This window comes from Hyla sarda, chromosome 1, assembly GCF_029499605.1.
Source record: "Hyla sarda isolate aHylSar1 chromosome 1, aHylSar1.hap1, whole genome shotgun sequence".
NCBI classification, from domain to species: Eukaryota; Metazoa; Chordata; class Amphibia; order Anura; family Hylidae; genus Hyla; species Hyla sarda.
In genome coordinates this window covers 445,641,186-445,654,494 of record NC_079189.1, presented here as the reverse complement: position 1 = coordinate 445,654,494, position 13,309 = coordinate 445,641,186, and the positions used below count along the sequence as shown (strand labels likewise).

The 13,309-nt window shown below is 39.2% G+C and overlaps 1 protein-coding gene across 2 annotated transcripts in view; it reads left to right on the top strand.

Moving 5' to 3' along the window:
• Positions 1 to 10,234, top strand: part of ULK1 (unc-51 like autophagy activating kinase 1) — an 84,434-nt gene extending 74,200 nt beyond the window's left edge. For both annotated transcript variants that reach the window (XM_056533183.1, XM_056533184.1), the window contains 5 exons: positions 95 to 273; positions 1,785 to 1,903; positions 3,421 to 3,578; positions 5,123 to 5,258; positions 6,906 to 10,234. In XM_056533183.1, coding sequence (XP_056389158.1) covers positions 95 to 273; positions 1,785 to 1,903; positions 3,421 to 3,578; positions 5,123 to 5,258; positions 6,906 to 6,961 — 648 coding nt within the window. In that variant the 3' untranslated portion in view covers positions 6,962 to 10,234. The remainder of the gene's footprint in view (positions 1 to 94; positions 274 to 1,784; positions 1,904 to 3,420; positions 3,579 to 5,122; positions 5,259 to 6,905) is intronic.
• The last annotated feature ends 3,075 nt before the right edge of the window (positions 10,235 to 13,309 follow it).

The following is a 13,309-nucleotide window of genomic DNA, read 5'->3' as shown; positions in this document are numbered from 1 at the left end:
GTGACAGGTATTATTGCGAGCTGCATGATTTCTTATTTTTCTCAGACTCTTCATGTTCTATCTTTTAAATGTAATATTCCACTTTTCTTTGCAGCAAGAGCACACGGACACACTTCGCAGTCTGAGGTTCACGCTTTCCTTTGCTCATTCTATTATGGAAATCGCCAGTCTCAAAGGGGGTTCCGTGGACGTGAGTTCTTCTGTGACATCCGAGTACCAAATGCAAGAGAGCGTTGTGGCAGATCAGATTAGCCTGCTAAGCCGAGAGTGGAGGTCAGTTTGTCTCCTGCAAGTGAGAAATCAGTAGGTGTAATGTCTATACATGAAGGGAAATGAACCTGTAGATTATAAGAACGCCATCCCCAATTTATTCCACTGGATCGGATATTAAACAGGCATATGTAAGGCAATGTATATGTGCAGTAACCATTACCATATAGAGTATCAGGGGAATTGTCCAGCATTCTGTATCTTTTGCCAGATCTGACATAGGGCATGGGAAGGTTCCACTGCCGGCCAGGCTGTTACCGAAGCAATGGACACCCAGAAAGTATCATCCACATGTCCTGTTCTAATAATAAGACATATGCACAATACTTGCTGGGGTCGGATGTTGCCTGGGCATGTGTCCCAAAGTCTACCAGTTGAAATATGGGATCCAGATGGATCCTGTTCTATTGTACAATAGTCAATGGAAAGAGGATGTAACAGGGTAGGTTTCCTGTTACATGCTGTTAAAAATGTACATTTATTTTCTAATCTTAACTTTTAGATGTTCCAATTTTATTTATTTATGTGATAAGAACAGCACAGCGACAGCAGTACAATGCACCTCCTATGTGTCTTTTTTAGCTGTTTGCCAGCCTCCCAAACTATGGCCCTGTTAGCCGTGTAGTAAGAGCTGTTAGGACCTGTTAGTCTGACCCTTTTATGGTTATTTTATATATGATCTTGTTTGAAAGTGCCTTAGTCTCATAACAGAGACTCTTTAAAATATAATACAATGTATAAATTTGCCTTCCGTCCTATGAAAACATGCACTTGGTGTAACACCTGGTAGATGCTTCGAGTCACAATTTAGTCATGTGAATATATTGTTACTAGATTAAGTGGGTTATTATGGTTCAGTCAATTTAAAGGGGTATTCCAGGAAAAAAACTTTTTTTTAGATATATCAGCTGGCTCCAGAAAGTTAAACAGATTTGTAAATGACTTCTATTAAAATATCTTAATCCTTTCAGTACTTATGAGCTTCTGAAGTTAAGGTTGTTCTTTTCTGTCTAAGTGATCTCTGATGACACGTGTCTCGGGAACAGCCCAGTTTAGAAGCAAATCCCCATAGCAAACCTTTTCTAAACTGGGCGGTTCCCGAGACACGTGTCATCAGAGAGCACTTAGACAGAAAAGAACAACCTTGACTTCAGAAACTCATAAGTACTGAAAGGATTAAGATTTTTTTAATAGAAATAATTTACAAATCTGTTTAACTTTCTGGAGCCAGTTGATATATAAAAAAAAAGTTTTTCCTGGAATACCCCTTTAATTTCCTTCTGTATTGTGTGAGCTAAAGAAGTCTGCCTCCTTTTTGTCAGTATTCATTATTTTTGTATGTGTTGTATATAGAAGATAGTTCCCATTAGATGAAGTTGTATTCAGATATACTACACAGTAGGGAGGCAGAAACACGAATAACCAGATTATGTATTATAATCAGATTATGTGAATTACCGTAAATATGGATGCCAATATATCAAGATACTTATGTTTTGTGTACTTTCTATTAGTTATGCAGAACAGCTGGTTCTCTATCTCAAAGCAGCAGAACTTCTCTCAAATGGGCTTCAGACTGCCATGGAGCAGATCAAGAATGTAAAACTGTGTCTGTCCTCTACAGTCAAACAGGGTAGGTGATCGTGCTTCCTTAATTATCCACATGTGACAAGCAGTGCTGTCTAAAGATGTCCATAGACAGTGGATCACTGTTTCCCAACCAGGGTGCCTCCAGCTGTTGCAGAACTACAACTCCTAGCATGCCCGGATAGCCTTCGGCTTTCCGGGCATGCTGGGAGTTCTGGTTTTTCAACAGCTGGAGGCCCTCTGGTTGGGAAACACTGCAGTAGATACATGTATGTTGCTTGGCCAACAGCTATAACTCACTGACTCCTGTTTTAACCCCTTAAGGACTCAGCCCATTTGGGCCTTAAGGACTCAGACAATTTTTTTTTGCGTTTTAGTTTTTTCCTCCTCGCCTTCAAAAAATCATAACTCTTTTATATTTTCATCCACAAACTAGTATGAGGGCTTGTTATTTGCATGACCAGTTGTCCGTTGTAATGCCATCACTCACTTTACCATAAAATGTATGGCGCAACCAAAAAAATACTATTTGTGTGGGGAAATTAAAAAGAAAACCGCAATTTTGCTAATTTTAGAAGGTTTCGTTTTCACGCTGTACAATTTACGGTAAAATGACGTGTTCCTTATTGTTTGGGTCAATACGATTAAAATGATACCCATGATTACATACGTTTCTATTACTGTTGCGCTTAAAAAAAAATCGCAAACTTTTTAACCAAATTAGTACATTTAAAATCCCCCTATTTGGAAGATTTATTCATTTTTCCGCATAAGCGGTGGTATGAGGGCTCATTTTTTGTGCTGTTATCTGTACTTTTTATTGATACCATATTTTCTTTTATAAAACTTTCAATACATTTTTTATCAATTTTTTGGGAATAAAATGTTATTAAAAAACGGTATCATTAACATTATAGTTTAATAGTTCGGATATTTATGCACGCGGCGATACCAAATATGTATATTATTTAAAAAAAATGTTTACACTTTTTGTAATAATTTTTCACATTGTTTTACTTTTTTTTTTTACTATTTATAGCAATCATTCGATTGCTAATACTGTTCAGTGCAATGCATAGGACATAGCACTGATCAGTGTTATTGGTCATCTTCTGCTCCATCGCAGACCAGAACAGAATACCCATGGAAGGCAGCGGTGGAAGACCAGGGGACCTCCGGCTGCCATTCTGGATGATCGGATTGCCGCGGCAGTGCTGCGGGCGATCCGGTCATCCATTTTAGTGACTGCAATGCAGCAGATGCTGTGAACTATATTGATCACGGCATCTGTGGGGTTAATGCCGGACATCCGCGTGATCGCGGATGTCTGCCATTACCGGCGGGTCCCTGGCTGCTATCAACACCCGGGACCTGCCGCACATGACCCGGGATTCGCTCCGATGCTTGCGGTTATGTATAGGACGTAAATGTACGTCCTGGTGCGTTAAGTACCAGCTCACCAGGTACTTAAAGTATGCTGCAATATTGTATTACTTCCCTGACACATAGGAAATGGTAGATACCTTAAATCGCTTCTTACTTTATGCTTTTTTGCTTTCTTAGTGGTGAAGAAGCTGAACGATCTGTACAAATCTTGTGTGTCTTCCTGTCATTGCCTGACCGTACGGCTTCAAAGGTTTTTTGCCGATAAACAGAAGCTTATGGACCGGATCAACAGCATCACAGCAGAAAAACTAATCTTTAGCTATACTGTCCAGATGGTGAGTGGCAGTAGACATATGCATTCCATTTAATCTCTAGTAGTGTCTACATCATTTAACTAATGCATGAAATCACATAACCTTCTGCATCTGCTTAGCCGTTGCTTGATGCAGATGAACCAGCAAAACTGTGCTAATAAAGTAAAAAAAAAAAGCATAAAGTTACATATTACCATTTACAGTGCTTTACCTATGATGCTGATCATGGGTGTCCAACTGTGAGAAGCCCCACTGATTGCTAAAATAAAGAAGCCATAGATCTCTGGCAGTGGCCCCTTTTGAACGTTTCCCTGCATAGTGCCGCTTTTGACTAAGGCTGGGTTCACGCAGGGTTTTTGCAATACAGTTCCCGTATCAGGTTTTTAATTTAAAAAAACCGGATTCCTCAAAACCTGACTAAACTGTATAAAAACGTGTACAAATTTTAATCCATATGGTTGCATCCATTTTTTAAGATAAAAAACGCATAAGTTTTAAACTTTTCACTCCATTATGAATAAAGTTTCACTTGTTTGATTGAAATTCCATGAAAAAAACTGTGGTGAAAACCAAATGGAACCGTACGCACATACGGTTCTGTACGGTTCCCATTGACTCCCATGTTAAAAAGTATATGTGGTAGATTACGGTTTTGGGCACGGGAAAAAACTGACCAAACCGTACAGGATGCAAAACGGACACAACCGGATGCATATTTTGGCATACGGTTTTCCATGGAGAGTCAATGCATACGGTTTTCATTATGGTTCTGTACGGTTTTCAAAGTGAACTGTATTGCAAAAACGTGGTGTGAACCAAGCCTAAGTCTTAACCATGTGTGGCTGTACAAAGTATTGAAACTGCAACTCAGATAGGTATTCCAAGGCAGCACTTTCAAGTGCAAATCAAACTTTTATTTACACCTTGCGACATTTCGGTATATTTGTCTTTCTCAAGCAACTTAGTCTCATTCAGTTCAGTGGCTGTTATCTGCATAGAACACATTTGGAAGCAGCGATGTGCAGAGAAAATGCTGATGAGTCCTATTCCCTATCAGACAGATCCCCATGATCAGCCACCACTTGCTAGAATGAGAAGGCATCTACCAAGTTCCTCTGCCGAGACATGTCAGAGGAGACCTGTTTGTCAGTTTGCATCCCCAGGGTAGAGTGGCCACTTCTGTTTTGTTGGCCCTTTTATGGAGTGACTATATTTTGAGAGGTCTTTCCATCATAGTCACCACAACATTACATGTAAACTATCATAGAAGTATTATATTTTTAATAACTTTTCTTTATTGACATTTAGGCTTCTTTCACACAGCCGTTTTGACCCGCCCGTAACAGGTCCGTTAGGCTCTTTTTTTATTATTGGCCTTTACGGGCCATTATCGGGACGGGTCACAACGGGCACCGCTGGGTCCAAACAGATTCCATTGATTATAATGGGGTCCGTTGTTTTAGAGGAGTTTTACAATGGCCCGTGTAGTGCCGGGACATAACGGCAGTGTGAAAGTAGACTTGCAAAATCACCTTCTAGATACTTAATGCTGACATGTTTTACAGGTTCAGTCCGCAGCCTTAGATGAAATGTTTCACCATCGAGAAGACTGTGTGCAGAGATATCACAAAGCTCTGCTCTTGATGGATGGACTGCTGAACTTCATGACTGACCAGGCAGATATAGAGAATATTAGCAAATGTAAGTTCACATCAATATGTCTGTTACCTACTGTTAGCTGTCACTTTCTTGCATAAGGAATTTTATTCATAAAGTGTACCTGGCCTTTAAAAAAAAAACAAATTGATGTGTCACAAAGACATGTCAAAAGTTGTGTTCTGTCTGGGTCTCAGTGCTGAGATCCCTACCAATCAGGATAACAAGCAGGGAAAAGTGCGCAGTAGCACACTTCACTCCTCGTAGCGATCTCTGTCCTGCAGCCCCATTATAAACTTCTGTGTGCTCCTCCCTGCTTGTTCTCATGATCAATGGGGGTGTCCACATTAAGACACCGAAAAATTTTAATTTTTAAATGTCTCTGTGACCTCTCAAAAGTTTTTCTAAATGACAGCTATACTTTATCTTCTCAATCTGACAGGATGCTGTGTAGTCTGGTAAGTGGATATATCTGAGTGCTTAGGAAGCAGCATTTTTGGCTGGGCTGTTATGATTTCTAGGAACAGACGATGCCAAGACATTAAATACTGCTATTGGTGTCCAATCTGAAAGGGATCAGATGATGTAAGTGTTGTAGTGGACTGTGGGAGATAGATTAGATAGAGACAGACTAAAATAGAGCTGTCCTTAGGAACCCAGCTATGGCCAGATATATAGGGACCATGTCTCTCTTGTTGATTTAATTTGAACTGGAAGAACTTACAGTGACCAGAGAAGCTGAACACTTGATGGTTTTCAGGACACATGGCTCATTGTAAGTCTATAGATCCTGTCTATTATAACTGAACAGAGATTGCCGCGAGACAGGGAGAGAATCGCTTAAGCACATGCTTCCTACCACTCGTTCTAATGATCTGTGGGGGTCTCAGCTTTAAGACCCTGACTGATCGAAACCTTTGATATGACTCTAGGACATCCAATAAAAAATTTTAATGGGACCGCACCACTTCACTTGGCCATGTTAGATGTAGGGACTGACTTCAAAATGTTTCAACAGAATACGTCCTGCATCCACTTTGTGATTTAGAATTTTTGAAGGTTGACAAAGACCTACATGTAAAAAGTTGAAATGTTGCTAATTTACAGTGGATCCTGGACATATTCTGTCCAAACATTTAAATGTCTATAGGATATGTTAAAAGTTTTGGTAAGTGACGGGGACACTTTACCTTCTTAGTTTATCAGGTACAGTGGCACATTATCACCCGTACAGTGGACATCAGTCCTGTTAAAGTGGGTTGCTGTTGTTAATATATCAATAACAATTCAATCACCTTTTTGTATTATAGTTCTTTTGCAGTAAAAGGGAGATTCAGATAACAGACATTCTTGAAGGTCCAAGGTTCTCAGAGTGAGATTATAAAATAGGGAATACAGTGCTTGTAGAAATACTGCAGCCCCTCCGACTTGGTGTTCGGTGGGTTCCCAGGACACAGACCCACCCCCAGTGATTACATATTTCTGAGGATGTTTACAGGGCAATCTATTTGGTCTGCCCATTAGAAGGGTACCGCTGGCTACAGACACAGGACATGAGTGAGCTGAGGGTAATCTGAAAAGGTAGCTATAAGGAATCCATAGAAGATGTATGAGCAGATTGATAGACTTGTGTCTTTGCCTTGTAATATTACTGTTCATCCGTACAATAAATGTTTGCGTTCTTTCTTATAGGTAAGCTTTGTATAGAGCGCCGACTGTTTGCACTTCAAGGCAGCATCTGTGCGTGATCTCGAGTTCCAGACATCTTCCTGTTACATTTCCTCTCATTTTTAAAAGAAAAGCATTGCCAGTACCCTGTACAATTTCAAAAGCAGGCTTCACATTTCCAGCTGTCAGAGATGAATCCTATAAAAAATCCATTCTCTAGATATCTTACAGAGACCCTAACTATATTCTTCTCCACACATTAATGTGAAATTATTTTATGATGAAGAACCTCTGAAGAACACGACGTGGAATTTATTATGCTGTCATAACAGGACTACTTAAAGGAGTTGGTGAAACATGGCATCCTGTATTGTTAAAGAAAGTTCTGCAGAACAACTCCATATGTCACTCTTGGAGAGTGTCCAGCTATGAAAGTACTCTATGCAGTAAGATAATTCATAAATCCAAAATGGAGGCATGATCTGTCTAGTACAACCAAGACTTCTGACACTATACGTCTTTATGTAACCACATCATCTGAACCTACTAGGAAGCTGCCGTGTCATTGGTTCCTTTGTTGCTCTGCCCTTCGTGTTCTCCTCATAAGCTGGCACTGAAATCACTGTATACAAGCCCATCTTACATTTTTTGCAGATCTCCTATTAATATTTTGCACAGTTCCTAGCAATTGAAGCTGTACAGTTGGTTGATTCCTTTCTCTCACTTACAGAGAACTAAAATAGTTTGTGAATGATGGGAAAATCTCAACACCATCAACAAGGAAGACTGGGCAATTATTGTATTTCTCTTGCCAAGGCTTGGAGGGCTTGGATTTACTTTTGCACAGATTTGAGTTTCTCACATGGACTTTAAACAGTGTACCAGCCGCAGGCTAAGGACTAATCTAAGGATTAAAAATAATCTAGTTACCCAGGGTGTGTCCCATTAGATTGCTTTTCCTTCAGCTTGATAGACTTAAGTCACACACTTTGAAAACGTTTCTTTTTTTTTTTTCGTCTTTGTCTTGACGAGTTCGCTAAAGTTTTCCTGGGAGTTTAGTGAACAAGTGACTCATGTGGATCATAAACTTATAACATGGTGAAGAAGCTTCCTCATGTAGCAAATACAATGGTTTCCGGAGGACAGGACAGAGTGACATAGTGCAGTGTTGAATAATACCGTTTCCCTGCATGCTCTCTTTATAAATAGATTGATTTCTTGCACTTTATTCACTTTTAATGAAGATTTGAGAATGTCAACCAAATAGTTTTCTGGAACATACATAAAATGGATTAATATTCAAGTGGAATAGATGTTCAGAGCTGGCACAGAAGGCTACATGCCAGGTTATCAGAAGCCAAGGTTACTTCTCTAGTCTTTTTTCCTTTTGTACTACACTACCAGTGTAAATACTTTAGTGTATATAAAATATATATATGTATATAATGTAGATTTTACAAGAACTGTAAATTGCAGTAAGATGCAACCATCACATTTGTTGTTTTGTCTTCCTATAAGCAGTTTTGTTATTGTTTGATCCACTCATGTGCAACAGAAATAGTCACCTAAAGTGTTGCTATAGACTTACTGTAGAATCTGTCCCCTGAAGCATGACAGGGAGAACATCGAGACGGGGAGAGGAGCGCTCAACAGAGTGTTTCTCCCAGCTCGTTCTAGCGATTGTGGGGGTCTGAACACTCAGACCCCCAAAGATCAAACATTTGACATGTCTTAATAACGTGTCAAAAGTTTTGTCAAATGACAGCAACAGTTTAAGGTTTGCTGCTCCTCTACACGCTTTCATGACACAGATTGGAACTACCATTTGTGTTGGCAGGGCCAATATTAGAACTAGGGACCGATCTATGATGCCTATACAAGAAAGATTTTCAACAAGGCCTTTGCTTTTAACTCTGGGATATTGCCACTTGCAAGATTCTAATAGGATGCAATATATGGCCATAATAACAATCCCAAATGCAAAACTGCACTGGATAGTGAGCTAACAGAGAGCCGCTAGGTAAGGATGGACAAAAGGACTGAACTGAATGGTATCAGTGATGGGATCTTATCAGAGCTGCTATTATGGAATAAGGACTCTGCTTAGATCTGGAAGTATTACTTGGCAACATATGGTTTACAGGTCTTGAAGCAGTTGGGCTTGTCCAGAAAGTACTCAATGGAGGTAACATCACTTTGTATTGTCAATAGACCTGTCTGGTAACTATAATCACAGGTCAAATAGTATTTATGGTGTTACCTTAGTATCAGGTTCCAGAGACTAGCATAGCCCCAGTATCTGTGGGTTGTCTTGCACCATAGAAAATCCATGGAGACCTGGTTGTTGTAATAACATGTCAAGACCATGCACCACTGCTTCTACAATTCTACTTCTCAATACTTGAAATTTTATTTAATGCTTTTAGTCAATAAACATTAAGCGCCTTGAGGCCAAACAAGGAATAATCAGTTTTCCAGGAGCAAAATCAATTTTGCTGTGTTAGGTAGTGTTAGGCCGCTGGCCACAAGGGTAAAGTAACTGTGTTTTATTTGCCATTAGTTGGGTTGCATTTTTTCACATTTTTATGTTGTATGTAGCATTTATTCAAAAACTTGGTATTTATTGTGTGCTAGCCAAAAATAAAAGTAAAAGTAAAAAAATCTCAGTTTCCACAACGAAAAGTGCCCTTTTAACTCATTTAGTACCATAGTTCAACTGAGTATTACATACACAGACAAGTGATAGTCTCAATGAAGCCTATTATCTACATGAAATTGAAGGTAAATGTTCTGTGTACTTCTGTATGTTGTGTGCGTGCCCCGATACAAGATGCTTTACAAGGCTTTGTTTTTAAAGACTTGCTGATTCAATGCAGAGCATTGGGCAAGCCTTTCTGGTAGTCAGCTAGTTGCTGGCCAATAGGACCCCTACTCTGGATTTGCAGTCGAAAGTTGCACCATTGGTATATATTTCTAGATGACTCTGCTGGATTGAGTCAACCTGACTTTTCCACTGTTCTCCTTGAACGGTGAAATGGTAAAACTAATGACAGAATTCTGATATCAACTACTTGCACATGTAGAAATAGTAGGCTTCCCTACTAAGTATGCTGTTTGTTAGTATGAAAACCTATTTGGAATATGCTGGTTTGGGTGATAAAATAGTTGATTGAAAAATGATGATGTGGAATGTCTGCTTTTATATTAAAAAAAGAATAAAATGAATAGTGTTTGAGGCATTGTTTGAATTTTCTTTAATGTTTTGTTTTTGTGTGTTGCATTGATTTATTTTATTTGTATACCTTCAATAAGAAAATGTAAAAGAAAAAAAAAAAAGAAATAAAACCTTGATAACTCATAGATTGTGTCTTTATTTAAAGCAATCACATGTCATGAACATGTCAAGTTCGGACTCATCCGCATGGATGGCAACGCAAGTCCGAGTGGATTCTGCTGAAAAATTATCATGTTTAAATTTGAACTTCTGTAGCAGAATTTTCCGCCTTGGAGATTCTTTCATGTGCACAGTGCAACAGAATCCCATTGAAAACAATTGGAGGCTGCTGCACCAGAATTTCTGAGTGGAATCCACCACGGGCCATTTAAAGTTTGCTATATCATAGTATGTAATGCAATAAAGGGGTTCTCCAGCACTTAAAAACTTGGGGGATAAGTGTCTGATTGTGAGGAATCCTCCTTAAAAACCTTCTTTTTTTCCTTCTTTTTAAAACAATAATCCCAATTCTGCACTAAAAGTGGTATATTGGACCACATAGGGAATGAGATATAGATAATTATAGAGTAAACAACTCAATATGTTATAATATAGCATATAATGGGTTGTCTTGTGTAATTACACTTCACTTCTGATTTACTGTTTCCATTGATTTATAATATCACTCCATATCCATGGAAACACAATTTCTTTCCCTCAATGGACCCTGATCTCACACTATGCTTGTTAAAACATAGTAATAATTAGACCTCCCCGACGTTTCATCGGATACAACCGGCTTTGTCAAGGGCAAAGATACTAATGTTGTGTCGGATACCTCTCTGAGCTCTGTTTGTGGGTGTGTTATGATGGGATATCATCCATTCACTAATCATCTCTCAGTACCCACATCCCAGGAAATCATAGACCATTCAGCAATCGCCACATCAAAGTAGGGTGTCAGGGTGGGGACAGAATAGCTGTGTAATCCGTAAGGTTTACGTGATCAGGTACCTTCAACATATGATCATTACACAATATACGGAAAGTCAGATTAATCACTCAATCAAGTCAGGTTACATATCATAGATAGGGAACCGATCTCAACAGTCAATAACAAGCTTCACCACCACCCTGTCTCGAGAAGATATCTGCCAACCATAGAATGTGGGAAACCTAGTGTGTTCTCACTGTAGGCAAAAATATTAAAGGAATTATGCAAATGTTTCCCTAATACATTACCCATTGTGGGATGTGGGAAGTAGAGAAAACTGGGGGAGGTGACCTACTAGTGTTCACAGTACCCCCTGTACCTATGTGGAGTGATCACCCTAAAAATTGTGGCCTGCTCTGTGACCACCCATATCCTTTACTACCCTGGTTTAAGGCTTTCTTTCTAGTTAATGTGTACTAATATGTACTACCCCACTATAGGATGTTCCTAATATTGACTAGATCTACAAGGCAATATATATTAACCCCTTAAGGACCAGGCCATTTTTCATTTTTGCACTTTCATTATTTCCTCCTCACCTTCTAAAAGTCACAGCACTTTCAATTTTGCACCTACAGACCCACATGAGGTTTTTTTTTTTTGTTTTTTTGCGGCAAAAATTTCACTTTGCAGTGACATCAATCATTTCACCACAAAATCTACGGCGAAACAAGAAAAAAAATATTTGTGGGGCAAAATTAAAAAAAAAAAATTTTGTAACTTTTTGGGGCTTCCAATTGTACGCAGTGCACTTTTCGGTAAAAATGACAACTTTGCATTGTTCGCATTGTTCAGTTTGCAATCTAAACACTACATGTAATAGTCTCCTATAGGGACTAAAAAATTGTGAGTAAAATCTAAAATAAAAATTTAATAAATGTGAATAAGCCCCTTCCATTATTCCTTAAATTGCCCTCCTTTTTTAAATACAATCATTTTAAACAAAAATAAACATAAAATATGTGATATGACTGCGTGTGTAAATGTCCAAACTATTAAAATATTGAGTACAATAACATAAATCTTATATGAATTGGGTATGGTTCTAATCGTATAAACCTACAGAATAAAGATAATGTCTTTACAAAAAAAGCACTACGTAGAGACAGAAGCCTCCCCGAATGTCATCACATTCTTAGTTGAATAAATGTAAAGTTTTAGTTTGCAATACTGTGAGATATTTGATAGACCGTAGACTAGGATAAAAATTGATTCCATGATTTGTGTATCCTTTCCCTTCAAGCTAATGTTTGGCTTCTTTAGGAAACAGGAGAACATAACTGGGGATTTAACCACTTAAGACCAAAGGGTGTACCTGTACGCCCTTGTCCCGCTCCCTTCTATAACGGTTCCCCAGGAGCTGAGCCCATGTCATAACGGGGTGGTCCCGGTGACCCAGGGCTAATGCTGGACATGAACGATCGCATTGAACAGTGTATGCAATCTGAAGATTGCATATAATAGTCCTCTATGGGGCCTTCGCCCCCTTCCCATAGACTTTTGTTGTGGGGGCAGGCGTGACGTCACGAGGGGCGGCCCTGAACACGGAAGCCCTCGCACACATCGTTCGGAACAATAACTTCCGGACGCTGGGGAGCGGAGCTCCGAAAGCAAGGGAACGGAGTACCCCTTTAAAGGGGTACTCCACTGGAAAACATTTTTTTTTAATTAACTGGTGCCAGAAAGTTAAACAGATTTGTAAATTACTTCTATAAAAAAATCTTAGTCCTTCCAGTACTTATCAGCGGCTGTTATGATCCACAGGAAGTTGTTTTCTTTTTTAATTTCCTTTCTGCCTTACCACAGTGCTCTCTGCTGACACCTCTGTCCATTTTAGGAACTATCCAGAGCAGGATAGGTTTTTATGGGGATTTGCTCCAACTCTGGACAGTTCCTAAAATGGACAGAGGTGTCAGCAGAGACCACTGTGGTCAGGCAGAAAGAAAATTAAGAAACAAAAGAACTTCCTGTGGATCATACAGCAGCTGATAAGTACTGGAAGGATTATGATTTTTTGATTGAAGTAATTTACAAATCTGTTTAACTTTCTGGCACCAGTTGATTTAAAAAAAAATGTTTTCCAGTGGAGTAGCCCTTTAAGACATTTCAGTATGGAATTGCAGAACTAAAATGGCTGAAATCTCATGCCTGCCACATCAACTAAAACAGGTAAGCTCTTTGTCGCCAAGACCACCTCAACCGAATGGTTTGCTGTCTCCC